General features: G+C 42.1%; 3 protein-coding genes across 7 annotated transcripts; 2 read left to right on the top strand and 1 right to left on the bottom strand.

The window, feature by feature from the left end:
• Nucleotides 1-189: 189 nt before the first annotated feature.
• On the top strand, nt 190-6,786 carry luc7l (LUC7-like (S. cerevisiae)). 3 transcript variants are annotated; one of them, XM_070851391.1, is made up of 11 exons: nt 374-391; nt 1,675-2,139; nt 2,924-3,018; nt 3,209-3,307; nt 3,819-3,929; nt 4,064-4,207; nt 4,330-4,506; nt 4,626-4,714; nt 4,825-4,854; nt 4,951-5,112; nt 5,550-6,786. In XM_070851391.1, exons 2-11 carry the CDS (start codon nt 2,130-2,132, stop codon nt 5,668-5,670), a joined length of 1,038 nt encoding a protein of 345 aa, XP_070707492.1. In that variant the 5' UTR covers nt 374-391; nt 1,675-2,129; the 3' UTR covers nt 5,671-6,786. The 3 variants fall into 3 exon arrangements, with proteins under 3 accessions (XP_070707491.1, XP_070707492.1, XP_070707493.1); XM_070851392.1 differs by lacking the exon at nt 374-391 and having other exon boundaries at nt 1,685-1,745; nt 2,056-2,139; XM_070851390.1 differs by lacking the exon at nt 1,675-2,139 and having other exon boundaries at nt 190-391.
• LOC139219506 (epidermal growth factor receptor kinase substrate 8-like protein 1) lies at nt 6,779-16,285 on the bottom strand. Of its 2 annotated transcripts, none has more exons than XM_070851388.1 (19): nt 16,230-16,285; nt 15,080-15,151; nt 14,808-14,966; nt 14,564-14,713; nt 14,382-14,464; nt 13,116-13,228; nt 12,795-12,850; nt 12,573-12,702; nt 12,353-12,441; nt 12,171-12,245; nt 10,843-10,991; nt 10,127-10,271; nt 9,562-9,617; nt 9,365-9,473; nt 9,111-9,236; nt 8,837-8,987; nt 8,272-8,434; nt 7,897-8,029; nt 6,779-7,315 (listed from the first exon to the last, which is right to left on the bottom strand). In XM_070851388.1, the coding sequence occupies exons 2-19, from the start codon at nt 15,107-15,109 to the stop codon at nt 7,229-7,231; spliced, it is 2,004 nt and encodes a 667-aa protein (XP_070707489.1). In that variant the 5' UTR covers nt 15,110-15,151; nt 16,230-16,285; the 3' UTR covers nt 6,779-7,228. The 2 variants fall into 2 exon arrangements, with proteins under 2 accessions (XP_070707489.1, XP_070707490.1); XM_070851389.1 differs by having other exon boundaries at nt 9,562-9,614.
• A 714-nt stretch (nt 16,286-16,999) lies between these two features.
• Nucleotides 17,000-25,712, top strand: LOC139219505 (sodium-dependent neutral amino acid transporter B(0)AT2-like). 2 transcript variants are annotated; one of them, XM_070851387.1, is made up of 12 exons: nt 17,000-17,043; nt 19,385-19,604; nt 19,913-20,070; nt 20,386-20,506; nt 20,626-20,801; nt 22,087-22,197; nt 22,293-22,534; nt 22,838-23,021; nt 23,128-23,329; nt 23,787-23,946; nt 24,057-24,219; nt 25,013-25,712. In XM_070851387.1, exons 2-12 carry the CDS (start codon nt 19,385-19,387, stop codon nt 25,259-25,261), a joined length of 1,986 nt encoding a protein of 661 aa, XP_070707488.1. In that variant the 5' UTR covers nt 17,000-17,043; the 3' UTR covers nt 25,262-25,712. The 2 variants fall into 2 exon arrangements, with proteins under 2 accessions (XP_070707488.1, XP_070707487.1); XM_070851386.1 differs by lacking the exon at nt 17,000-17,043 and adding an exon at nt 18,224-18,500.
• Nucleotides 25,713-27,485: the final 1,773 nt, after the last annotated feature.

Genomic DNA, 27,485 nt, shown 5'->3' with positions numbered 1-27,485 from the left:
CTGAGAGGCTAAGCTCAGGACAACAAAACCCAACTATCAACTATTGGGTTCAATCCATTCTGATTGGTTAATTCAGTTGTTCTTACGCGTTACGATTGGTCAATTTCCCACCAACAGCCCGCCCTTCAGCCTCAGCTAAACGGAACCTTCAAACAACAGACTCTGTCGTCATTTCCGTAATGTAAAACGGAAGCTGGCTAGTCCACGGAAAGAAAAGCAGCGAGAGGTGATGCTTGGACGAATACATAATCAAATAACCTAACAAAAATACAAAGGAGCTGTTCTCTGTTGCTTATTTTTTTATACGCTATCGACGGAAGACCTGCAACAATGTCTGCCCAAGCTCAAATGAGAGCTTTGCTCGACCAGCTGATGGGAACAGCGAGGGATGGTGAGTTGCCGTAGCATGCTAGCTGAGCTAGCTAGCTAGCCAAGATGGAGCCACTGCTGAGGCTGGCTAGTGTTGGTGTGTGATGGACAGAGCTGCATGAATGGATGTACTACAGAGGGCTGTGAAAATACAGTAACGTTAGATGCAAGTCGCCTTTACGGATTTAAGGTGGAATTTAATGTTTGTATCCATTTCGGCCCATTTTAAGTTAAAGAGTTGTCACGTTTTTAGTTTGCCACTTTTAACGTTGATTAGCGTAGCTAAGTAAGCTAACGCTACACTATATAGTGGAGTTACGTTACAGAAACGTCAGGCGCTATGTTACCTAACATTGGACCACATTCAAGTATTTATCAATCCCTGGCACTGATACAATTGCAGCTAGTCCAGTGGAAAATTTTAAAGCCACTGTATTACATTTATAGCACTCACGGACACGCAGGCTAGACGCCGCATTAGGCCTACCAGTTGTTGTGGGAATGACAGCAGGCTTTCATGGAGCGGGTTGTTCATCTGATAAAGCGGGTGACTGCTAACATCAAAATGTTGGAAGTAAAAACACCCATCATGCAGCACAATATCCCCTGTCAGTATTAAATGATATTGTAGAAGTATTGTTTATTATCAACTCATTCATGTGTAAGCAGTCTTTTAATGCTGTAGCGGGTTTATGGTGGTTCTAGTCTGAACCACTACTACTGTATGCTGTTGTTAAAGTATTTCTTAACAGTGCCTCATATCTTATAGTTGATCATATCATATTTTGGATGTAAAGTCTTCTTCAGTTTAGTTCCAAGTAACATAACCTAGCAGATACATGCAGGGAGGAAAACATACAATATTTCCCTGTGAAATTTAGAAGTATAAAGCAGTCTAAAATGGAAATTAGAGTTAAATTTAGCTTAAAATTAAGTACTGAATTTTATTAAAAAGCTAGATGTAAAGGCAGACCACAATTGTCTTTATGGGTGCTTTCTAATCCAGTCATTTGGATACAGACATTAAAAGGTAAATCAACTGTCAAGTGTGATTGTCATGGGCAGAAAATTACAGCGTATTGCTGTCCTGCCATTTTATGAATTAGTGGTTCGCCCTGACAGTTGATTAATTACAACTACAGCCCAGTGGATTATCCTTTAACAAGTTGATAATTCAATCTTGTTAGCGTGAATTTGTGTTGTGAGTTTGTGGGTGTATGTGTGATGAAATTGATATCAAATTCTTCCCATACATTTGTTGCATACAAACTGAACAATTGTGGCCCCTTTATTTTATTCATTAAGGTTCAGTGTATCTTTGCCAGCCTACATCAATCTGCAAAGGAGTTGCAGAAAAGCCTCATGTTCATCGAGCCGTGAGTCACACATAATTTTTAAAGCTGTTATGATGAATATCCAAAAAAATTGTTTGCCTTCCGGAAGTTATTGTAGCCTTTTTTTTTTTAAATCACACAAATGGGTATATCTTCAGTGGCACTAGAATTACAATTTGGAGTAGTATTATGCAGCTTGAGCTAAGACGTCTGATCGCGCTGAGTCCAAACGAGCAGTTTTCCATTAGACGTCTGTTTTTCAGAAGGCAATTTTAGCAGTCATCAAAACAAAAAACTTTGCACACATCATTTACAATCTGACTTGTGTATGACTCCCAACTTCTTACTACAGGTATGGGCAAGAAAACTGTTCCCATTTATACTTTTCTACAGCGGGTTTAAAATTCTGCAGCTGAGGTGTTGAAGATGCAGAAGGGTACAGTATGTGGTGCAGATCGCAGTGTGTATAAACAACATTTTTTTTTCTTTGGATTTCTTTTGTATTTTTGTTTTGAATTTCTTTTCAATGTGTCATATCTGTAAAAGGCTTGGCTGGAACATTTGTCTGAAATGTTTACATTTCTTATCACAGTGTTAATAGCAGTCTTTCCTGCTTAGTCAAGTGTATTGAAAGACAATGAAAACTGTACAAAATCAAGGTAGCTATGTTCACATTAATGAATTCAAACAATGAGTTTATAGTTATACCAGTATTGTGCCTTTGTCGGCCCAATTTCATAATGGTCCACATTTACAGTGTGGACATTGAGCCTTATCACCATTAAACTGAGTTGAGGCTCGAACACCCCCAGTTTTTGTTTTGTTTTGTTTTGTTTTGTTTTTTGAGGCTTGGGTAAGTTTAACAGGAAGTACTCTATACGTGCACACACACACACACACACACACACATTACTTTTATTTCTTCAGTCATTGCACATGAATAAGTTGAACGTAGTCCAGCAGAGGCACAGTTACTCTATTACTGGTAAATATAATGTTACACTAATGAAGTAAATGCAAACCTTTGTCAATTAGAAATGTAAGAATTGGCTCTCTCTCATGAAGGTGGGCACAAAATCCTTGAATGCAGTTACAGTGACGCATATCTGCCCAATTAATATTGTGCGATTACAGTAATGTATATTAAACCACTGGATATCTCGCACCTGCTAACAAATATGTGAGGTCCTTCTCACTGGTCGTTCTTTGGACTGTTTCAGGAGATGAGACGCGACAGAGGGTCAAGTTTACTGACGAGCGAGTCTGCAAAAGTCATCTCCTAAACTGCTGTCCACATGACATCCTGTCTGGAACTGTAAGTACAATTTAGGTCTGACCACCCAAAATGATTGCAGTATCTACTTTTTCACAGTATATCATGCAGTAAATAATGCAGTAAAGAAAAACTAAAGCGTATACGATAAGTAATGGTAAACATTTGATATCATTCATTCATGTATGACTTTGTGCTGTTTGAGTCATGTCTGCTTGTGTTTTGTTGCCAGCGTATGGACCTTGGAGAGTGCACGAAGATCCATGACCTTGCTCTTCGGGCAGATTATGAAATTGCCTCCAAGGAGAGAGACCTGTTCTTTGAGCTTGATGTAAGTGATGCCAAACTATAAATAATACAACTGTGCAGACCAAAGACTTGGTGGTCACCAAAATAAGATACAGATTAACTGTTGCAGGCTGACTTTGCAAGACACGGCTATATACTTTTATATACCTTCAGTGTTAAAGCGAAGTGGTGATGGTTTCAGCTCACAGCATTTAGGATAATCACAATAACTGCACTGTTTCCAAATCCAAACCAGAATTCTTATTAGAACTGGTGTACTTTTTGTCTCCTTTGTGGTGAGGTAGCTGGTGGCTCATTCCACCACTCGCTACAATGGTGCTTTTCACCAGAACCACTGAGTTGCTGCCACAAAACAACCTAAATTTTAGACCCACTCTTTGACTGTAAAGCTCTGACTTGTTTGGAAGCAGTTGATGTCGCTCTCAGTTAGATGATTACTGAAAATAGCCTCACTGAAAGTTTCCTGTGTCCTTGTATAAAGCTCTACCAAGTCCCTTATTTAAGCCGGTTTTTCTGTCTGCTCATTCCAAAAGGCGGTGGATCACCTGGAGTCATTCATTGCTGACTGTGACCGGAGGACAGAATTGGCCAAGAAGCGCCTGGCAGAGACCCAAGAGGAGATCAGTGCTGAAGTGGCAGCAAAGGTGAGTTGTTTTTTTTTCTTTCTTAAACACAGACATTGTGATGCGATGAGCCAAGTATCACATTCACACTATTAAGAGTATGTTTTGTCATGGATATATCAAATGTGAGTTGTGTTGTTTGTGCTGTGTTGCAGGCAGAGAAGGTTCATGAGCTGAATGAAGAAATAGGGAAGCTCCTGGCCAAGGCTGAGCAGCTCGGAGCCGAGGGCAACGTTGATGAGGCCCAGAAGGTCCTGCAGGAAGTGGAGAAGGTCCGCACTAGGAAGAAGGATGCAGAGGTGAGGAAGGAGTACTTGGGAGGTAGTTCCAGCTCAAGGGGGTGTGATGGTTTTCCTTATTTTAAGACTTCTGATCCTCCTCCTTCTTCTGATTATCTGTCTTTTCCCTTCTGTCTCTTCAGGAAGAGTACAGAAATTCCATGCCGGCCTCCAGTTTCCAGCAGCAGAAGCTCCGGGTGTGTGAGGTGTGCTCTGCTTACCTTGGTCTCCATGACAATGACCGTCGTCTGGCCGACCATTTTGGCGGGAAGCTTCATCTGGGCTTCATCCAGATTAGAGAGAAACTGGACCAACTAAAGGTATGTGCCAGCTTGTCCCACCGTGTTCTGAATTACAAGTATATCTACCAAGGGGGTCATACACTGTCTTAAGGTTTGGACAAACCTATAACTGGATACTTCATTTTTATCTTGACTAGAAAACGGTGGTCGACAAGCAGGAGAAAAGGAACCAGGAGCGCTTAAAGAGACGAGAAGAGAGGGAGAAAGAGGAAAGAATGAGGAAGAGGTGAGCCCAGATGTTTAAAATCCTAATAACATCTATGGAATGTCATTTGTTGCATGAAGTGTGTGTTTTACTGTTCAAACTCATGGTTTTGGGATCTTCTTACTTCGTAGGACCAGATCAAGGAGCAGAGAGCATAGAAGGTGAGAAAACGGCTACATCTGTTCACATTTTAAATCAGTCAGCTGTTCTGATTCAACGGATTGTCAACTTACAGTGCTGTCTGTTATTTTTCTCAGGTCCCGTTCTCGCGACCGCAGAAGGAAGCGCTCACGCTCCACATCACGAGACAGGCGCCGCTCGCGCTCGCGCTCCAGGGAGAGGAGGAGGCGGCATCGCAGCCGATCCCGCTCTCGCAGCCGAGGACACCGTCACAGCCACGAGCAGAGCTCCAAACACAAGTAAAAGCACAACAAATACAACACGCCTCACGCCAAGCACCTAAAGAATGTAACTTCACAGGATGCACACGTTTTGCTTGACTGCACAGGCAGGTTGAGACTAGTTATGATTTGAGGAAAACAAGTGTGTGGGAATCAAGTTGTGGCACCTGTACAAATCAGTGCTTCATGTAACAAACTGCTGTTTCGTATTCGATTTCATCACTCAGGAGTCAGCATCACGTTAAACTGCAACACTCCTCATCTTCTGTTTTGGCAGAAGCGAGGAAGTTATCTGAAAGTGTAAAATGTCTTTGGTGCATGCTCGTGTAGTCATAAATTTTAAATAAGCACATTCGGACAGTTTGAGCTTATAATTAGACTCTTTCCAAATGCACTCTCGTGTATCCTGCTCATGTGTTACTTCCCTGAATATCCTGCATGGTCTTGTTGCCCAGGTCGTCCAGGGACCGTGAGCGCTCATCCAGAGACAGGTCACGGGAGCGAGACAGGAGGGACGGCATGAACGGCAGGTCGGACTCCCGCCGAGCGGACGACAGGGACATGGGGGACCTCTAAAGACCAAACTCCATCAATCACGACACACACAGCTTCCTCCTGTCTCTCTCACCTGTCTGTCCATTTATAATAACCTAATGTCACACACAGTCCTTGCCTTGACCCCTTTGTTCTCCCGCCTGCCTCCATTCTTTGCTTTAACGCAGCCAACTCAGAGTGTACACATGCCTGAGGTATTGTATGGATTCAATCTTCTAGCATCCAGATTTATCAGAAGGTTGCATTTGAATGAGGGGATTAGTTATTGATTAGTAGCGGAGTGTATTGTAATACCCACTGTAATTTGGTGGCTGTCTATATCCAATACATCTCATGTCTTGTTATAAATTATCCTATGATTATTCCAACAGAAAAAGCAAACATAAGCAGATGGTCTACTGGACTGAAGCATAAAATGTAACTGATCCATATTCTTTTATTTCTAACTGAAGGTCTTTTGATAACAGAATCTGTGTGCAAATCTGTTTTGGCCTCCTGATTGTCACAGTCTGAAAAGCCTCGTCCTATCAAGGTTTTTTTTTTGATTGGTTGTTTTGTTTTTCTCTGTAGATTTTTCTTTAGGTAAACGGCAGTTCTTGAATGTCTGTCCACATGTATTTAGTTTGTTAAAGCCCAATTTAAGTGTTAGGAACCCATTTCAACACCAAGAGGTTTTTCAGTTGAGCGTTTTTAGTATCAGCCTTTTTTCTCCCGTCTTCTCCCAGTTTTTTGTTTTTCTGTCATGCTGTCAGTAGGGATGGGAATCTATTTGAGAGTTTGGCCAGTGTGCGTAAATGCTTGTTTTGAAGTCTCTTGTTTCATAATTTGTTTCTATGTTGATTTCTGAAAATGAAAATAAATGGTAACTTCGAAGTTAGTGTCGGCATGTGAAGCAGTAGGTTCAGAAATGATACATTTGAAATTCAGTGCTATAACTGTATATACGCATCTTTATTAGTTAAGTCATAAATGGAAGTTTTGGCCCAATTTGGACAAACTCCTTTGTGAATAGATTTATAACTGCAAACAGATTTTAATGGATGCATTGCTTTACCTAATGTGTGAAGTCATATCTGTTTATGTTCTGCTGGAAATCTTTGTTTAAAGTCTCAATAAAAAAAAAAAATCCCACCATTTTAATTTTTATTGTCCTCTGGCCTTTCTTTTCACTGCCACAGCATGTTGAATGTCATCATGGTTGTATTTACAAACAAAGATAAATACATTTCATTTAAGTTAGTCCTTAACTACCAGGCACAAATAAGACAGAAGAAAACTATTCACATTCAAATCAAACATTACAAATTAAAGTGTACTTAAATGTTAAAATATTTCATTTTAACAGCGCCTGCCTGCATTACAAGCTGACATTTCTGATTTGCTGCCAAATAATTTGGTTTTGAGACGAAGTAATAATGTCGTAATGACCCTTTACAGCACGATGGTCTTCGCAGACAATGTTAAAGGGCCATGTCGCTGTTTGTTCTCTTGTGAGCACAGTTAATGATAAAGGAGTTCACTCTTAACACCATCAGAAAAGCACAGTCCTTCATTTTAATCTCCTCATGACGTCTGCTGCTCACAATGTGCTGCTCTCCAGTTTCAGATCAACCTTCATTTTCTGTTTCTCCATGACTGCCTCCAACTCTGTGGCCCTCCTGGCATCCTGTCGAAAACAAGCAAATTAGGACAGAAGAAGGTTGAAGCTCAGGTTTTTATCAATAACACTGCTGGGTGGTTATAAAGATCTATGTAGTTTAGCCCTCAGTTAAAAGGATGTTGTTTGAGGCTCCTTTATATTATAACATGCAGTTATAATAATAATAATAATATCATAATGGAATGCTAGGGTAAATTGATAATGATAATAGAAATTAAGATGAAAAATGATTCCATGTTTCTGCCATCAAGTAAATGGTGTCTTTGGTAACCAGCAACAATGCTAAGGATTGTTTCCCCCGTCACCAGTTCTTAGAAAGTTAAAATTTGGTTTTGGAGTTTGACACTTTACTTTCTAACAAATTTGATTAAGCATCATTTTTCAAACTTAAAGCAGCTGCTGCACTCACAGTTTTGTCTTTGCTTGCTTTCAAAAGCTGCTCTCTGCACACTCTCAGACACTCACTGCTTTATTCCTCAACATCAGATCGAATTTGTTTTGTGCTGCTTTGTTTTGTACTCAGCGGGTTTTGTCACTGATAAATGGATGAGCAACTTTTAAGCATCCATCATGTTCCTGTAATGTACCTCTAGCAGTGCTTTCTGCACAGTGAGCTGGCTGTACACTCTGGCGCCCTCATCTGGAATCACAGCTCGAAGCTCCTCCTTGTTGAGGGAGAAGAGCTGAGGGCCGGTCAGCACTCCTAAACATGACACCGTCCTGAGGGGCAAAAATAACAAATGCACAAATTGTAATGCTTTTTGCTATATTGCATTATAACAGCATTTATCCAAACTTAACAAGGAAATGTACTCTGATACAGGGAATACTATCATTTATCCCCCTGTGAGCTACCAGTGTTAAAGAGATGAGGTCATTTAAGTCAACCTTTAAATAATTAATTATATTGTATTTGCAGTTCTCTCAGAGTGTAAACAAGTCAGCAGGTGTGATTCACTCACGGTTCACTGAAGCCCTTCCCCCGGAGCCACTCGGCCACCTCGTCCGGAGGAGAGTGGTAGTCCAGAGGAGCAGAGGTCTCTGAGGAACGGGGGATGACCAGAGGTTTGTTCAGATTCTTCCCATTGGTCAGCCTCTGCAGCAGCTCGTCATTCATCAACATGACTGAAACATGGAGGAAAAGTGGAAGAAGTAAAGGTGATGAATAGGCCCAATGACCACGTGCCTACTCAGAGAGTTGGACAAACAACTGAGGACAGTCATTTCATTTCAAAGGTAGGAGTGACTGCTACCATGCACTTTTTTATTTTGATTATTTTCACTTTCTTCCCACCTTAATCTAATTTAAGCTCTTTCTTGAGACAGATCCCCTTTAACACTGTTCTTTAAAAGCTTAACTTCTTGATCAAATACCAGTAAAGTCTTTAGTCACTTGTCTTTGCGCTTTTAACCTCTGACACACACATACATAGTACAAATGGCAGAGACGATGCTCTCTACATCAAACCACCTGATCATGCATGGGACACGCCTTTACACACTCCACACACACATGCAGTTTGGTACCTTTGTTATCTGTGTCCTCTGCTGCTGGTATATGTTGGCTGTATGGTGGTAAGCTGTGTGGGCGTTGGTGGGGGGAGTGGGTCTTGGGTGGAGCAGGAGGGCTGGGTGGGACTGCAGAGAAAGTCTTGGTGAGGGGAGGCGGAGCAGGAGCCTACAGACGGGGGAGAAAATAACACTGGAATTCGCACAGGTATGCACAGGTGAGAGCAGGCCTCTGCACGTGTGTGATCCACGTGTGTTTGCATGCACGTCTGTGTGTGTTTCTGCGTCTTACACTGGGGGGTTTATTGGTGACGGGGCTGTCTATGTGAGTCACGGGTTCCAGGATGTTGAAGGGAACAAACCCGATCTGGTTGAACCGATTACGACACTTCCACCAACGCTTGGACGATTCGATCACCTGTCAGACGGAGGAGCTGCTGTCAAATCCAGTGCTCAGTTTACAGCATGTTGTCTACAAGCTTCATGGGGATCCTGAATGCGAACACATTGCACTGTAATTTTACATGGATGACTTGACTTCCTCACCTCGAGTTTCTCCCCTTGCTGCACCGAAAGCTCACTGCTGTTCCTGGCTATGAAGTCGTAGGTGCAGCTGTAGAGTCTCTCAGGCTCGGGTGGGAATGTGCTGCTGTCTCTGAGAAGAAAGAAGACAGACGCCGTTGAAATCTAGTCAGGGGTAAAACTGTAGCGGCTCATGGGTTTGCATCCTAAACATGACCTACGTTTCATCATCGATGTGGCTGTTTGGAGGGATGACTGGCTGAGGTGGCTGGTGCTGCTGGGGGTGAGAAGGAGATTCGTGAATACAGAGCACGCACGTGGACGCACAGGAGGAGAGAGACGGGTAAAGAGCCGTCATGTAGATGGATGAGGGTGGCTGACAAAATAAAAGACTCAAAAGTTTGGTAAGCATACACACAGCTTGTACAGCAAGAGCTTTGACAGTTTATTAGCCATTAAAAGAAACATTAGGCAGCCAGCCAGGAGAGTGAAGATGAGTCAAATAATAATCATATAATATATAATCATAACATATGAGCTTGATTAATTCAAAATTCACCAGCAGGGACTTTAGAAATGACTGTCAGCCAATTCAATTACAATAGGAAACTCATATAATTAAACTGCGCCAAACCTAAAACTAAAGAGCATCTTGTACTTAATGTTCATGACTTATTGTCAACCCGTGTTGTGCTTATACACACATAATCCTCTCTTTTGACAACGCTCTCTGTTTGGAGCGTCTGTCAAACCCATTTCACACACACACACACAGGTATTCCATACCTCTTGTTTTACTCGGAGGTCTTCATGTTTGTGCTGTGACTCAACTGGATCCTCCCAAACCTGCCCGTCTGCCCTCGAGGCTTCCGGCTTCCAACTGTCCAAGAACACGGGGGTGTAGGGAGCTATGGGCCCTCCGAGCTGAGAGCTGGGTGAGCACAAAGAGTCACTGCACTGGTCCGCACTGCGCTTTTTACTTTAAAGCGTGACCAAGGCTGTTACTATTACTGTTAAACACACAAGCTACATCCAGTTTATGTAACATTCTGGTTTTAAAGCTGCCAGCAGCATCTATTTTGTGGCGATACTAAATATCTTCACATCGGACCATTTTCATGCCTGAGAAATCTCTCTAAGATATGTGTTCAGTGTGGTCGCCGTAATTATATTGTTGGCTTAGTGGAAAGATATATTACACTAAAATCCCCCAATAAAACTTAATGATATTCATATTCAAATCAAATAAAATGTAACTGTAGGTGTTATGCTTCTGTCCAGCTGTGGTCAGTGAAGCATCTGCATCCTATGAGAGCTCAATGAGCAGCCAACATTTGATACATATGACATTTGAAAATATGCTTCTATCTATTTATCCATCAGTTTATTTACTGGCAAAGTGAACGCAGTCCAACTCTTTACTGTGATCTCAATAACTCTATAAGACATAGACAGAAGTTGAATGGATTCTCTCAGGGGAATGTGGGATTGTTGGTGCTGACCGTGGGAGCGTCCAGTTGGGACCCAGAGACGTCCACAGCTGCCTCTCCTCCTCGGTCAGGTTGTTCTGTAGCAGGGAAACGGCGGAGTTGGTCAGGGCGGGGCTGGACACCGAGGCCCCGAGAGCTGGTCCCCCTGTTGTCTTCACCATCTGTGCACACACACACACACACAATCACGTTCATGCCCCCCGTCTGCAAGAACAGGTCTGATACCCAAAGTCCACCGATCACTGGTGTGTTACACTAAGTGAAGCTGGCAATATTCCTGCTGGCTGCATGTTTGTACACCGATGACTGATGGCTGATTGGATTATTTCATTGCACATAAAACCTTAATGGAAGCATCCACACGCACAAAAAAGCACATGAGGAAGTGGCATACACAGACATAGAGATATGAGGCTGTGTGTTTCCACTCAGGTGTGCCCTCATACACAAATCAAACACACATATTGAGGACTTATTCATACCTACCAAGACATGAGCTGAGCTTCCACATCTAATTCCTCACATTTTATTTGAAATTAGCTAAATTCTGCTAATATTTGAAATAAATTCTTCTCGTTTCTGCTGACCTGTGGTCTGCAGGACTTCAAGAGTAATTATTCATTACTGTTGTGGCTTTAATGAGAGGCCTAGAGATTTGGAAGCTCCTTCAGCCATGAAATAAAGTAGCTTAATGGTGTTATTTTGCTGTTTTTTTCTCAGCTGGAATAGACTGGTACTGTAATTCAAAGCAGCAGTCAGGGGACAGCAACGTGGCATTTCAAGCAGCGAGAGTCAAATCTGAACCAAATGTTTTAGAGGTGTGCACCAAGAACACACATCAGCACACAAACAGTGCCATTTAAACCAGGTTAAACAAATGTTGCATTTATCAAGTGTTTGGAGTGTCAGTGAGGCTAACACAGACGGACCTGCCCTGTGTAAATACTCATTGGACCTTGTAGTTTCTGGCAACATTACCCTGACCCCTTTCCATTATTTTGACATGACACACGCTCAGCTCAGGGGCACACACGCTGCCTTTAACTTGGTGGTGTTGAGCCATTGTCTTCAGGTAAATCATTAAAATAACATTGATTATATACCTGAAATGCCATTTGACAGTCAAATATCAGCTACAAATGTCTCCCCTGTTCTTCTGCTGCTTAACAGTAAACAATGTGGCATCATGAGACACATGGACACTGCGTTTACTTTTGGCTCTTGGTCACGTCCTACCCAGGCTTTTTAACTGTGCTGCTATAAAAGTCAAGGCTGCGTATTTACAGAAACAGTGAGTACCCATCATCCCTGCGGGTGGAGACGTCATAATGCTCACTCACCATATCCAAAGGTTTGAATACATGGTGAACAAGCTCCTCGGAAGAAGGATTGGAGATGGTTGATTTCAGACGGGCCTGTGAAAACATAAACGGAGGAATTTACCACATAGCAAAGGAAAATAACCAACAACAAAAAAAACAAAAAGAAAGAAAAGGAAGAAATATGGACGACTGATACACACCAGCAAACTGAAGCAATATTTGAATTTCTGGAAGATATCGATGAACTCCTCCTCTGGTGGAGGGCGGGCCTTTGCTGTGAGTAAATCCTCTGTTGTTCAGAAACGGTCACACACAGAATATAAGAAAATAGGTCAGCCACAGTGTCACCAGGAGCTGCGGTTGTGTTATTTCAACTTAACAGATATTCTTGTGAATGTCCTTTGCAAAAATCCTTTTTACCTTCAGCACTTTGCTTTTTACTTTTTTTCTTTTTCTTCTTCCTCTGGTTCAGCACCATTGAGGCCTCTGCGGTCTGCTGCAGCTTGGCCATGAAGTTCTCGATGTCATCGAAACAGTGATTGAGGATCCCCTGAGGAAGGGAGAACCAGTTTGTTATGCCGTTCAGATATGAAGTACAGCCAGGGGTGAGTGAGAAGACTCAAAGGTGATGAGGAGGCGTACCACTTCTCTCTCCGCTCGCAGGAAAGAGATGTCGGGCCCGCCGTTCATGCCGTTCGCTGTTGTAGAAGAGAAGAGAGGGTTCAGTTCATCCATGTCCATTCATGGCTCTGGTCTTTGCTACATTTGGAATTCCTGCCCCCTTCACCCTTGAAACCCACCTCCCTCACACACATACAAAGCAATCTCTGTGCTCCTGAAAGCCTCTCACTTCTCTCCTCTCCTTCTTTTTACCTTCTGATCATGTCAAGCATTTTTACAGCAAGAAAATGTTACCGTCAGACACAAGCATTCATGTGATGAAAAGAAGTCTTTTTATCTTACCTCTGAGTCCAGGGTAAGGCGGAGGGTTGGGTGGTGGGGGATTTGGAGCGTGTGGGATGGGGGGGCTTGGGATTTCGTAGGGGTCGAGCATCTCTCCCCCACTCTCAGGGAGCCTGACGGACGAGAAGAGAGTTTCAGCGCTGCTGCACTCTCACAACATTGCACTACAGGTAATGTTACCGGTCTTTTTGTTGGTAATGGCAGTGACAGTTCGCTCAGTAGCACCACAGGAGACACCACCCTTCAGTCATACAACAGACAGGCTCATCCTGATTATGAGACACTCAAATGGATGCAACCACAGTTGCACAACAGGAGGACGTCTTTGATCGGCCAGACAGTTCAGTCCTCCATCAATAGCCATAATGTGGTGTCTCTGAAATTCAATCTCACAGCCCTTATTCCACTATGAAACTACTGTAAACAGTCTGACTGTGCTTACTCATGGTTAAAGCCAATACTGCACACAACTCTGTGCTCCAATCCAAATTCTCCTTTTCAACAAATCAGCAAGCCAGTTGTAAAAGCAGAAGACAAAGACGTGGATCACTGCAGGTGAAAACTTGTATGTTTGCCTGCTCTTGCACACACATCATCTATAATCAAACGCCTCAAGTGCTGACTGAAACTTTTCCATCTTCTTACCACATGTGTCTGCCCTTCAGGTGTCCTTTTCTTTAAAAAAAAAAAAAAAATGAGAGAAATTTAACAGTAAGTAATCCGCTTAGGCCCCGAGCCTGTTCACCGCCACTGTCATCCGCACACCGCCTCCTGTGCTCTCTCTGCTCTCTGTCACAATGGCCTTGTTATATCTGTCACACCTTCTTAAGTTATGTGGAAACCGGTAAAACAAGTTTTTCTCTCTCTCAGCTGTTTACACTGTCCTCTCTGTCGCTCCCTCCCTCTCCCCTTCTCTCTCAGACAGGTGGATGGTGGCTGCTTTGATTCAGCGGAAAATAAGACATAATGACAATAAAAGCTGGCAAACAGTTTGATGGGAGATCTGAATTATCATGTATTATCTGTGTCTGTCTTTTGTTTGACTGAGTTTCTGTTATTGTTTGGCTGTCTAATGACCTGCTTCCATACAGTATGAGGGCAAACATACAGACTTTCTTCCATTAAAACACTTAAAAGCTTGAATTTCATAAAGAAACTGACATCAAAGTAATGGCTCCATTTTCAAGTTTCAATGGAAGCCATTTTGATGTTTTTTTATTTTTTCACATGTGTTTTTGGAGCTTGTGACCATGACATTCACTGTACCTGAGGGCATCGGGGAGCTTCGTACTCCTGCTGGTAGAGGAACCTGAAACTGTGCGTGTGATGTCGTCACAGATCTGCTCTGCCTGTGAGAAGAAGAATCTGGAAGTGGCATCACTTGTAAAACCTGAACCAGGCTGACTTAAGCACAGACTGGGAAGCTAAGCTCAGGTGTTATTACTCACCCTCACAGTCTCACAGTTGAAGAACTGAATATCCGGCTTCTTTTGGTCTGTACTTTGGCAGACCAGCAGGAGGAGGGACGGGAAGTGTTTCTCTGTGTTAATGGCGTCGCAGCGGTAGATGGATTTGAAAGAGTAGCTCTCCAGCTCGTCCTGCGTGTGGAGATGAAAATGAAGATCTTTGTGCATGTGACCATGACTGGAATCAAACACTCCATCCGTCCAGCTCGCAGGCTCGTGCTCTCACCTGGCTCTGTGTGTCTCTGAGTTTAATGGCATCTACTCCGACATCCAAGTACATCTGTTGACTCCACAGCTTTTTCTTCTCGGCCAGGAAGGAGAGACGTGCCTGGGCCTCCTCCACGCTCTGCACATCCCCATCCTGGAGTGAGAATGTCAGCAGGTGCTGCAAGCAGGGAAAGAGAAGCAAAGGATGAGGAAGTGAGGGAAAAAGCATCTTAAGATATCACTTGGAGAGAAGGGTGGAGTTGAGGTGTATGTGTAGCAGGTAATACTTACATTAACAAGATATCGTGTGATATACGTCATCCTTTGTCAACTCTGTCGGCTGCTCTTTCTGTGAATGTAACGCTGGAGACAGGGGATCAGAAAGCATTTAGGTGGAGTTACAGAGGGTGTTGTCAAAGGACCTTTGATCCACTTACTGATGTAGACAGTTCTTCTGGTACTGATGGTGTTGTTTCACGACAGGCAGCAGCTTAATCTTAGCGTGTCCTTCTCTAAACTAACGAGTCTACACCCACATTCAAATTTCCCCTACCTGTGTTTGAGCCTACGTCAGCCTACGGCTCTCTCTGCTTCAGTAACATGGGATCACGCAGTGTGAGGGAGCAAGTTGCCCAACCAGTCTGATGACAATACAGTGTATCTCTCCATTCAATCTCCCTGCTCCTCAGTTACAATCAATACTGGGATCACTAGTATCAAGAAAGCAAGTGTCCAGTATCACTTCCACCTCCTTAACACTGGTTTCATTCAGAATAATTTGTCTCCATCTAGTTTGTTCATGCAGTCAATAGTGCGAACTATATGATATATGATACGATATAGATAGATAGATAGATAGATAGATAGATAGATAGATAGATATAGATATAGATATAGATATAGGATATAGTATTTCAAAATAAAAGTCTCAGATGGTGCAGTGACAGTATTATGTACTGTATACTGTATTGGTATTAAGGAGAGTTAATGTACAAAATAAACCTCAGCACCCTGTTGATAACTACTACAAAACAAATAATATCAGCCATCCAGACCATTGTGATAATGTATTGTATGCACACTCTATCAGTCATTTCGATATTATAGCACAATTTGGGAGGAAAGACGTCACGTTTATTGCATTACAGACATGACCCATGATTCACCTGAGAACACAGGATGCTTTAGATTCTAGTAAATCCACATTAGCGGTTTGAAATTCCAGCAAATAGACCAAATAATGAAAATAAATTCAATTAGCTTGACAAATTACTACACAATTGATCAAAAATGAACAACAAGTGACAACATTTGTCACATCTTTCTGCCTTATGGTTTCTGTACATGTCCAAATCCACTTAAGGATTAAATAGTCTGAAATGTTACCGGTTGTGACTGCTACACAGACTGATGATTGGAAATGGGTGTTTGATCAACTTACCAGTGCTGACGGGCTTCTGATACTTTATTCCTGATGTTGGCAGGTGTGAATGTGTGTTCACAGTGACCGTCAGACCCGTCCTGTGTCTCAGAGCACCCGCAGGTATCTCACTCCTCATTCACCTCTCTTTAGTATCAATAGCTTTTACAGAGCAGAGGTGTGTCACCTTGCACAGTCCCGCCCAGTCTACCACCCCACCCTAGAGATAAAAATATTTACTCATTCTCTCCTTTATCCAGCCACAGGTACAAGTCTTTCACTTTGGGAAACATTTATGGAAACTGTGCAGGGCCACAGAAACAATGAAAATGAGGTCATGTCATTTGTGTTTTCTCTTGGAATTTGGGATTTCTAGCAATGTGGGAGGAGTTACCCATGGTGGCAACTCCAATATTTTTGGACTTTAAAGTGAGCAAAATAAACAGATTGACTACTTACTCACTGGGATATTGTACCAGCAGCATGGAGAAGGTTATGAACAGCATTCAATAAGACTTACTGACTTAAAATAGAGCAGCTTTTTCAGAAAGTTAGATAGCTGCACCTTCATAGCACACTGGAAATAAAACTAAACATCTTTATGGTGAAGACAGATAAGGTCTGGGGAGCAGGGTAGGGCCATCCATAAATACATGGAGTTGAAGAAGAAAGAAATTGGGGTGTCACATTTCACAACAGCCAACACCTTTTCATCCGCCAATAGAGGAGATAGGCGGAGTCAGGTGGAGTGGCAGACAGCGAGGTTACCACTTGACTTTGACTTGAGGACACTGGGATACTTTTTCCAAGGATCTTTGCTATTTGATAGCACAAGGTATTTATCAGTTATTAATAAATACACGCCGGTATTTCCAAGCGCATAGACTACACTGTTGTTCAGTAGTTGTAAGTGGTGGTAAACTTTGTTGTATTTGCCTCCAAAACAGGCATACGTGGCACACAGCGTGTGTGTGTGTGTGTGTGTGTGTGTGTGTGTGTGTGTGTGTGTGTGTGCGCGCGCGTCCGTCCAAAATGTCACTGCCAGATCACTGTAGTCTCGTGGGGCTGATAACTGAATTTAAACAAAAAATAGCTTGAACTTTTGCAGGATCTGAACATTAATGCTGTTCTTATTCCAGTCTCACAGAAAGTCATGCTTGATGACAGGAGCAGATTATTGCATCAGCCTCTCCTCTGTACTTTTCATAAACTAAAATGAATATCTGATGGTAAAAAAAACCAAAAAAACCTGCTTCTGGTGTGGTGGAGAAACTGAATACTAGCCACGTGATATGTTTGACTTTGCAGGAAACGGAGATGAAATGATCCAACTTTGTCTCATAAACTTTGTCAACCTGTTTAAAATGATGTCCTGTCATTTACAGACAGGGGCCGACGTAATTAAAGAGGGGTTGGACGTATTTAACCTGGCATCATACAGTCACACGTGTCGGAAACTGAAGTCTTAATACTAATAGGATCATGCTCTGGTTTATGCTGCGTTCACGGCTCCTGATGCACACGAGAGCCATGGGGACTCAATCCTTTCATTACATTTAGTGCAGTTCAGTTCAGTCTTAGGATATTTGTACTTTGACTATTTCTATGTTAAACTTTATACCTTTAGTCCATTCATTTCAGAGGCGGATTCAAAATGTAACCTGATTGAGCTTCAGCACAATGCAAATGTGGGCTGCAGTTACACTGTAACGATGAGAAACTATTCGTCATTAAATTGCTGAATTGCTGAATTATCAAATGTGGTAAAATGTCATTTTACGCTTTGGGTTGTTAGCAAAGCAAAACAAGCTATTTCAAGGCGCAGGCTCTGGTAGAAAATATATTTTTTAATTTTCAGTACAATCAGTTAGAAAAGCAGATTACAGATAAACAGATAATATAATAAATACAGCGGATGTGCTAATGAGGGTGCACAGATTTCCCACCGGCCCTGAACTCACCAGGTGTGGTTCATTGTGTTGCATCACGCGGAAGAAACAAACCCACAGATAAACCAATAAGACCGCGAGAACGCGTGCTGGACGCTGAATTACTATAACCATCTTTATTTAGAGTTAATTAGCAGCTTTATCAAAATTAGCTTTATTAAATTATTGCGTTTATTTTGAGACAGAGGAGTAACGTGGCTCGCGCGGTGTCTGGCTTCGTTTGTGTCGGTCCGAACCACGGCCGCACGTGCTCGTCTCTTTTGAACGGACCGAGGAGTTAAAGATTATCTCCTGTGTCTCCTTCGCTGGCTCCTCCAGAGTTTCTTCTCCTCCTCCTTAGCAGGTGAGTTTGGTTTACCAGGTGTCTGTTTTCTGTGTATCCGCGCGGGGCCCGGTCAAAGACAAAGGCGGGGGTTCGGAGGCTCGTGAAGCGGCTGTAGCTCCGCGGGGCATCGCTGACTTTACTTCTTATCAGTGAGAGGACGATATGAGCGCTTGGCAGGGAAATGTGAAGATGTTTTATTGAACCATCTGGTCTAATCAGGGATTACTTTACACCTCTGTGTGACAAGGCGAATACTGTTAGTGTAGTTATCCACCTGGTGGGAGCTGCTGTCAGTCTGTCTGTCACTCACACTAAGCTAACACTAAGCTAAGACCTAGCATCACTGGCATGAACATGGTAGACAACAGATTAAAACACCTTCTGTCAATCCAACAGCACCACAGCTACAGCCTCCAAACTGACCCTTTAGTTTGGTTAACACTTCTGTTTCAAGAAAAAGAACATGAAGACATTCATGAAGGTGGGATCATGACAGGGCTGTTGAATTAGACAGTTCAGTCAACAGTTTTGGGTGATTCTACTACTATTAATAATAACAATACATCAAACCTATACAGTGCTTTTCAGAGTTCTCAAAGGCACCTTTATATGTGTCAGGATTCAAATGAAACATGAGGGAGGTTTAGCAGGTGTGTGTGAGTGCACACACTCAGTGGCCAATTATTTGTTATTGAGTATTATTTGTGGTACATCACAAGTAAAGGCACTGAATGGTGCTGCAGCATCCCAAAAATAACTGTTTAGCTGCAGAAAACTCCTCATTTATCCATGAAAAACCAACAGGATGGCCACAGTCTTACCTCAACAGTGCAATGGCTCTTTACCACGTCACGTTTTGACCAGTTTCTTTGCTCTTTATTTTCGTCCCCCTTCTGTATTAGATGGAGAAGCAGCCTTTGCCGACTGACAATGAGAAGTCAGGAACAGCGGAGCCAGAGCTCAACGGCTGCGCTGGTGAGGAGAACCAGGAGGCCTCTCCTGAGCCTGTAGCTCGAGCAGGATGGAACAGTAAAATAGAGTATTTTTTGGCTCAGGTGGGATTCAGCGTCGGGCTCGGCAACGTCTGGAGGTTTCCATATTTGTGCCATCAAAATGGAGGAGGTGTGTATCTATTCTTGTCATCCGTGTTAGATGGCTGTGATGAGCTTGGGTCAGGATATTCAGTATTTACTCAGAGTGGGTAGTCGGTGTCATCATCCCAAGACGAGTGTGTGATGAAAGAGACAGTTAACCATACATCTAAACGCATTACTAACCAAATGTCAGCCTCCATGTCTCAGCAGTGCACTATTTAACATGTTCTTTATAGATTCAAACAATCAGTAAACAAACTAAAGCTGTGGCTCTGAAGTCGGACATTCCAACATCTGGTTTTAGCTAACTGAGTGCTGGACGCCTCTTCTCCTCAGGAGCTTTTCTCTTCCTGTACGTGCTGCTGATGCTCATTGTGGGCATCCCTTTATTCTTCCTGGAGCTGGCAGCTGGTCAGGCCATCCGACAGGGCAGCATCGGAGTGTGGAAGTACATATCCCCCAGGCTCTCAGGGATCGGCTACTCCAGCTGTGTGGTAAGAGACTGATCGTTATATCATTGACTCACCCGGTACATGGTGTTGATTCCATGTGTCTCTCTGTGTCATACATTTCTGCTTCAGTCAATAATTTTTTATTTGCCAGAACTCCTTTGCCACACAAAAAGGAGTTCTGTATGTGTGGCAATGATGCATTTTTCCATTTAATAAAGTGTTTTGACAGAGAGCTGTGGTGGGGTGGAGTGCACCAATTGTTCTAATTACAAACAAGGAACTCTGTCAAGTCTGTCGGTTAAAAACATAATCAAAATGTCTTATGAACCTGATAGACGTGTTCTTTAATGCCCTCAGGTGTGTTTCTTTGTGGCGCTCTACTACAACGTGATCCTTGCATGGAGTCTGTTCTATCTTGGGAACTCGTTCCAGTACCCTTTACCCTGGGAGCAGTGTCCAGAAGAGGGGAACGTAACAGGTGAACACGCAGCATTAAGGTTCACAACTGACAAGACAGTGTCTGTTTATTAAATTGTAAACGTATGAGCTGTGTGTTGCGTGTCAAACTAACAAGTTATTTTTCTCTCTTTCCGCCAGTAAAAGAATGTGAAATGAGCTCCCCCACTTCATATTTCTGGTACCGCAAAGCTTTGGATATCACAGACTCCATTAATGAGACGGGCTCTTTCAACCCTTACATTGTCTGCTGTCTGCTGGCGGCCTGGACCATAGTGTGCCTAGGAATGTTCAAGGGCATCAAGACCTCTGTCAAGGTAACTGACTGTGTTGTCTGTTTTGGATTTTGCTACAAAAGAAGCTGTGCTATTTGAAAAAAATATGGTATTTTTTTGCTGACCTTTATCAGCTCTCAGATAGAGTTGTGATAATCTGGTGCTTTAAACACTGCAGCTATGGAGCTGAAGCATTCTCCAGTAAGTTAACAGATGAGTTGCTTCTTCAAACAACATGGTTTTAAAATGATCAATTGGTTTAAATCTGTTTTATCTGCATTATGATATGCATGAAGGAGTTGGATGGTTTATATTTGCAGAACAAAATTGTGTATGTGTTTGAAACTGTACTGGGGAAAGATTAATGTGGTAAAATCTAGAATATGTTTAACTTTTTGTCACTAAACACTGTATTAATTATGAAATTACTATGGCAGGAAGTTAAATTTTATTACCATTACAGTGTAAGACTGAGCATTAAATAAAAAAGAGTCCTACTGAAAAACACTGACTTGATTACAAAGTTGCATCCTGTGCTACACTGTTTGGGAATTCTCAGTCTGGTCAAATCCCAGTCATGTGTTGGGCTCAGACCTCCGTGTGTGATGGAGTCTCTGGAATGTCGTGCTTGGATGTTTACCCGCTTCAAATGGCAAAATCCACAGTATGTGGTTAAGTTTTGGGAAGTGTTGTCTGCATGTCAGCCAATTTAGTCTCCGTAGAGCTATATATCATAACAAGCTGCAAAAGTTTTCAAACCTCTTCCTGAAGTTCTGTTGGTGTTAAATTCCTGCTTTTGTTGAGCTAATATGAACCACCACAAGACATGGCAGGTAATACGAATGCCGTTTTGTCTGGGTCAAACATACTGTATCAGGTTCGGAAACGATTTTCTATCTTTTATTAAGTTTTATCCCATGCAGGCTGACATCAGGTGTTTCACACAATTACTGACTTAAGCACCTGGCATCTCGATTACAAGGGCCATATGTTCGGTGTGTAAGACACAGCAGGCTTTACACTTGAGATCAGATGAAACGTCAGTTATCTCTGTGGGGACAATGGGTTGTTATAGCAGTAAAATTAGTTGGATTCAGCAGGGAAATAAATTAAAGACAATTTACATAAGCACATGGAATGTATCTAAGCAATTTAGGGAGAACAGTCTGTTGGAGCACAGCTTACTAACAAGGAAAATGTAAATTTGTATTAGTAGCTGTGTTGCTCCTGTAAATAATCTGTAAAACAGATGGCACAAAACCAAATAACTTCCACTGGTAGCTGTGTGGATGTGCCTCTAAATGTCACCATTCTTTTCACCTTCCAGGTAATGTATTTCTCCTCCATCTTCCCCTACGTCGTGCTGTTCTGCTTCCTCGTCCGAGGACTCCTGCTGGACGGGGCCTTAGATGGAATCGCCTACATGTTTTACCCCAAGGTATCTACAGAAAGACGGTCTGGTTCTGTGTAAAGAAGGGAGGCAGATATGAATATTTCCCTGATGCACCTGTTGTTTCCTCTGTGCATTTGTAGCTGGAAATCTGGGCAGATGTGCAGGTGTGGCGGCAGGCAGCCACCCAGGTCTTCTTCGCTTTAGGCCTTGGTTTTGGCTCCATAATTGCCTACTCCTCCTACAATCCCAAGAACAACAACTGCCACCGCGATGCCTTCACCGTCTCCGCTATTAACTTCCTCACATCTGTGCTGGCCACTCTCGTGGTGTTTGCTGTGCTCGGCTTCCGTGCCAAAGAAAAGGTCACAGAGTGTGTAGTCAGGTATGTTTAATTAGAGGATAAACATCGAGTTATGCATCACCCACACTATATCATGATTTAAAATGCAAGTCTGGTATATAAATATTCATTTGCTGCTCACAGTAGTACACCGCTGTACATGTTTGTCATGGCCAGTATCTAACATTGTTTTTAACTTTTTTGTCGGACTAAGATTGTACGACAATGTAATTCTCTAATACATCACGCAAAACCTTTAGTATTCCTGACATTTTACAGAGCTTGACCTGTTGCATAAACTGTATGTCTACAATTACATTTTCTTTTGTCTTTTCCTCATATTAGTAATGTCAAGGTGTTATCTGAGCAGTTTCGCAGTGGTTTGGTGGACAAAAGCATGATGCCAGGCTTCGACTATTCTGATCCCGGCTCTGTGGCTCTACAGGACTACAGGAACTGGTTTACACAGTTTGGAAAAATGGTCCCTGGAAATTTAACAGAGTGTGACCTGGAAAAAGAGATGCAGAAGGTAAAGATTTTTTTAGAGCTTTTGAACTATTGTCAGTTTGCTTCAGTGTCATTTTCTTTGTATTTAAAGCTTTGTATGAAGCGAGCATTCATGTGTGTGTGTGCAGGGTGTGGAGGGAACGGGCCTGGCGTTTATTGCCTTCACTGAGGCCATGTCACTCCTGCCTGGCAGCCCCTTCTGGTCGGCGCTCTTCTTCCTCATGCTGCTCAACTTAGGACTCAGCACCATGTTTGGCACTATGGAGGGCATCCTCGCACCACTCACTGACCGCTTCAAAACTCTGGCCAACAACAAGACCAAACTCACAAGTAAACACCCGTCCACCTGTTTTTATCTCCATGCAAGCCTCATTTACTGATATGACTGGACAATGTTTTCTACAATAGCCCAAACACTGTCCAATCTAACTGCCACTATGGATATAATATTGCCCATCAAGTGCTATTGGACAATAAAGTCCTCAGTACCCTGCTGGGGTATCTCATGCTGACGTTTTGCCCAGAAAGTTACAGCCAGCAGATCAGTGTCATTGAGCTGAGACTAAACTGGATGTTAATCCAACCACTCCATCAATCCAACAGTCCCATCAGCTGATTTTACTGAGAATCTCTAGCAGACAGGGAACAAAACTAGTAAAACATACTTATTAAAGTTACTCAGCATAAGTCACTTATCATTTTGTCTCCACTGTGCTTGATTGTGTGTGCTCACTTTAAAGAAGCTGTGTTTTATCCTAACATGGTGACTGTTTTTATGCTGTTACAGTCTTCAGCTGCATCATTGGTTTTATAATTGGCCTGCTCTTCACCCAGCGATGTGGGAACTACTTTGTGGCGATGTTCGATGATTACTCTGCCACCCTGCCCCTCATCATCGTGGTGGTTTTTGAGACCTTCAGTGTGTCTTGGCTATATGGAGCTGATAGGTGAGGTCTATTTTCATACAGTAGGTAACTTCTTTGTAAATGTAAAGTCATCCATTTAGTTCTGTCTTCTCACCATTTGACAAAGAATATTTAACACTCTGTTTCTGAAGGTTCCTTGACGACATTGAGGCAATGCTCGGATGGCGTCCCCATGTGATTTACAAGTACCTGTGGAAATACATCTGTCTACTCGCTATGCTGGGGCTGCTGGGAGCCACCACCATTCGCATGATCATCACACGCCCCACTTACATGGCATGGAACCAAGAAAAGGTATCAAGAAATATATTAAAGTAAAGAAATCCACACTTTTTGTGTTAACAGTTGGGGGAGGGGTGACTCATGACATAGGCACAATTTTCTCAGCCATCTAAAGCAGCCTTAGGAAGTGCAGCCACATGATATGTTACATTTTGAGTAAGACAAACGGCACTTGTTTCTGTCTGCAATCTGTCTTCTGCTCTCCACGCCCATGTGATGGTGACTTTCTGTCAGTTGCTGTGGAAAATCGCTTATATGGAATAAGACCAAGCTCGGTGCAATGTGAAGCAAACTGAATTCTTTATTATCAAATTATCTTGCAAGAGAGTCAAGTCATCCACACTACAAGGGAGTGAAGGAGTCGACTGACACAAAGAGGTAACAGACAGATTCTTAGAGCAGTAGGGCGTACCATTGGTGCCAACAGTTTCTTTCTCATCTAACATGGGGGGGGGCTAAGTCTACCCCCAATTCCAAGAAACTGTGAGTATAAGCATAATCATAAAAAAACTCAGTAAAGCATAGCACATATGTGTATATATAGACATGAAGAGAGATAACCGTTAGGTGTCTTCTAGCCATTCGACTTCACACTTCTATTCAGCATACTTTCCTGTCCCAGTCATGACCTCTTTCTTAGAAGTCTGTTGCAGGGCAGACATGCATAAGTGTCTGCTTTCAAAGGTCATCAACAACTAACTATTTTTCCATTACACAGTTCACATTGAATACGCAAAGCAGAGCAGATAAAAGCTCTGGTTGTTTTAAATTCTCCAGTGATTAATTTAATTCCTTTTGTTTTCAGGCCTCTGAGGAGTACCTGGAGTACCCTGGCTGGGCTCTGGCTGTTTTGGCCCTACTCATCATATTTGCCATGATGCCTGTCCCACTGGGCTTTATCCACGCTGTTCTGCAGGACAGAACGAAGCAAACACTCAGAGATACAGAGATCGGTCAGTACAGCATTGTTAACACTGACGACAAGTGTGACACCCCTATGACCGACATGTCAGAGCTGGACCAGCAGAGCGGGACTGCAGCTTCCTTTTCCTAAACACTGGATGTGATGTTACACAGTGAGGAATGACTTGCAGTATGCAATCAAAGTATCCGTTCAGTTATCTCACTGCTTTTACTGCAACTAGAGCAATCACAATGTGGGACAAAAGGTTGCTTATTTTAATATTTAAAAACAGTTTCCACTTTTTTTACCTGAATGAAGTCCAATTATATAATATTGAAAATATTAACATTTGGAATAAATAACTCATTGGTGTCTGGTAACTACGAGGTAAATTTGCCAACAACCGTTGAGTTGTTGTCCAAACGGGCACCAAAAGGATGTTTTCAGTATAAGCCATAGGCATGGCGTCATATTCACATTTTTTGGTTTTGTATTAATGGATCATTTTTCCATCTTTTGTAAAATATCCCAAAACATTTTTAAAGTCTCTTTTTCACTTTTTATAAAAACACTGAGGACAGAATTACAATTGATCACTGATCAAAGTCTCCTGTGTGTACTTTTTTACCTTTTTTTTTTTTTTTTTTTAACAGCACACTAAATAAGAAAATCATCTTAAGCTGGGCTTTAGGTTGTGAGTCTTGATTCTAGTTGAGTTACAACAAAAAAAACTGAGCCGGAATTAAGACCGTAAAACGATGGCATTGTGAGACTGTACTCTAGAGACAGCTCTAGGTTATTAATAGTATTAATACTATTGACTACACTGAAGCCATTTCACTATGTTTACACCTGACAACCTGTTGTGGTTTTACTGTTGGTATGTTTTCAGATGAATTCAAGGTACACATGTATGTTAACAGTCTCTGGGGGAGGGAGTCATCAGCACAACAGTGTTGTGGAGCACTAGGGCAAAAGGACTGTTGGCAAGGTACAACTATAAAGGTAAACTCCTGTCAGTAATGTAAATATGTGTATGTAGTATTAATAATAACCCACCAGGAACACAAAACTGAAACTTTGTGGGATTTTCGTAACATTTATCATTATTTTAAATTTGCATGACGCAAATTTTTATTTTTTTGAGGGTTTTTTTTTTTAAGCTTGGATTTAGGAGGAAACTTGTTGCATGTGTAAACAGACATACAACAAGATTTAGGTGTAGTATATGATGTAATTAAGGTGTTGTGACATATCTTTTCAGATTTAATTCCTTGGTCATCATTGTCCTCTTTTTCACAGCCATTTTTTTTCTGACATTAAAGGTGTAGTTTTTTCTACATTTTCACCGGGTTATAAACCAAATGAATTGACCTTGAATGCCACTGAATGTTTATGAACCAAAACTAAGTGCCTTCATGTCTAATGAGGCTGAGTGAACAAAATGTTTCAAGCTTTTCAACATATGTATGATTTTTATTTGGCAGATTGACTTTTAAATAGTGTATGTAGTCTGTAAGTTTGTATAAAATGGATTTTTTTAGAAAATGTAATATAATACCATTGCAATGTAATATATTTTTGCTATTTTATTAAATTTTCTTTCAGCAGTGCAGTATGTTGAACAATCTGTTAATCATTGCTCAGACTCAGATTTCATGGTATGTTCAGTGTACCTGGCTGCCGACTGTAGCTTCAGTTCAGTGCTCTGAGTGTGTGAAAGTTGCCCCAGAAGGTACAAGTAAGTTGCTCCAAAACAGAAATTAAGGATTTATAAGAAACATTAAGTTGAACATTTAAATGACCGATGGGGGACTAGAGGCATGGATTTGATCCACATGTGCCAGATTTCGCCCCTTTCCTTACTGATTGGATGTCATTCATATTCTGTTAAACTCCGCATGGACAACTACCCTTAGACAGTGAGTTGGCTTTCTTTCTTTGCTTTGAGAAGCACAGTTCGTACAGTTTTCTAATAGCAAAGAGCATTTCAGCAGTCGTGTTCTCCACTAAAACAGCGCCCATCTGCACCATTATCTCCCTGGGAAAGTCGAAACATATCAAGACTTCTGCCAAGGTAAATATCTGTCCAGCTGTATACGAGGACACCATGTAGAGGCAATGCTTTTCTTTTCTTACTGACCTGTGATCACGCAGGTTGAAACTAAATCTGCACGATTGAGAAATGTTTGTAAGCTCTGACTGACTGGATGAATTCCAGCTTGTGTCTGTAAAAGCAGCTCATATCTGTGAGTGCGAGCGGCCTGAAACATGATGTTCAACACTACCAGGACCTGCGTTAAGGCAGCTGTTCTTTGTAGCTTTAGCTTTCACAACACTGTTTTGACTGTTTGACACAGTGAACACACCTACA

This window comes from Pempheris klunzingeri, chromosome 20 (assembly GCF_042242105.1).
Source record: "Pempheris klunzingeri isolate RE-2024b chromosome 20, fPemKlu1.hap1, whole genome shotgun sequence".
NCBI classification, from domain to species: domain Eukaryota; kingdom Metazoa; phylum Chordata; class Actinopteri; order Acropomatiformes; family Pempheridae; genus Pempheris; species Pempheris klunzingeri.
This window is presented reverse-complemented; position numbering and strand designations above follow the sequence as displayed.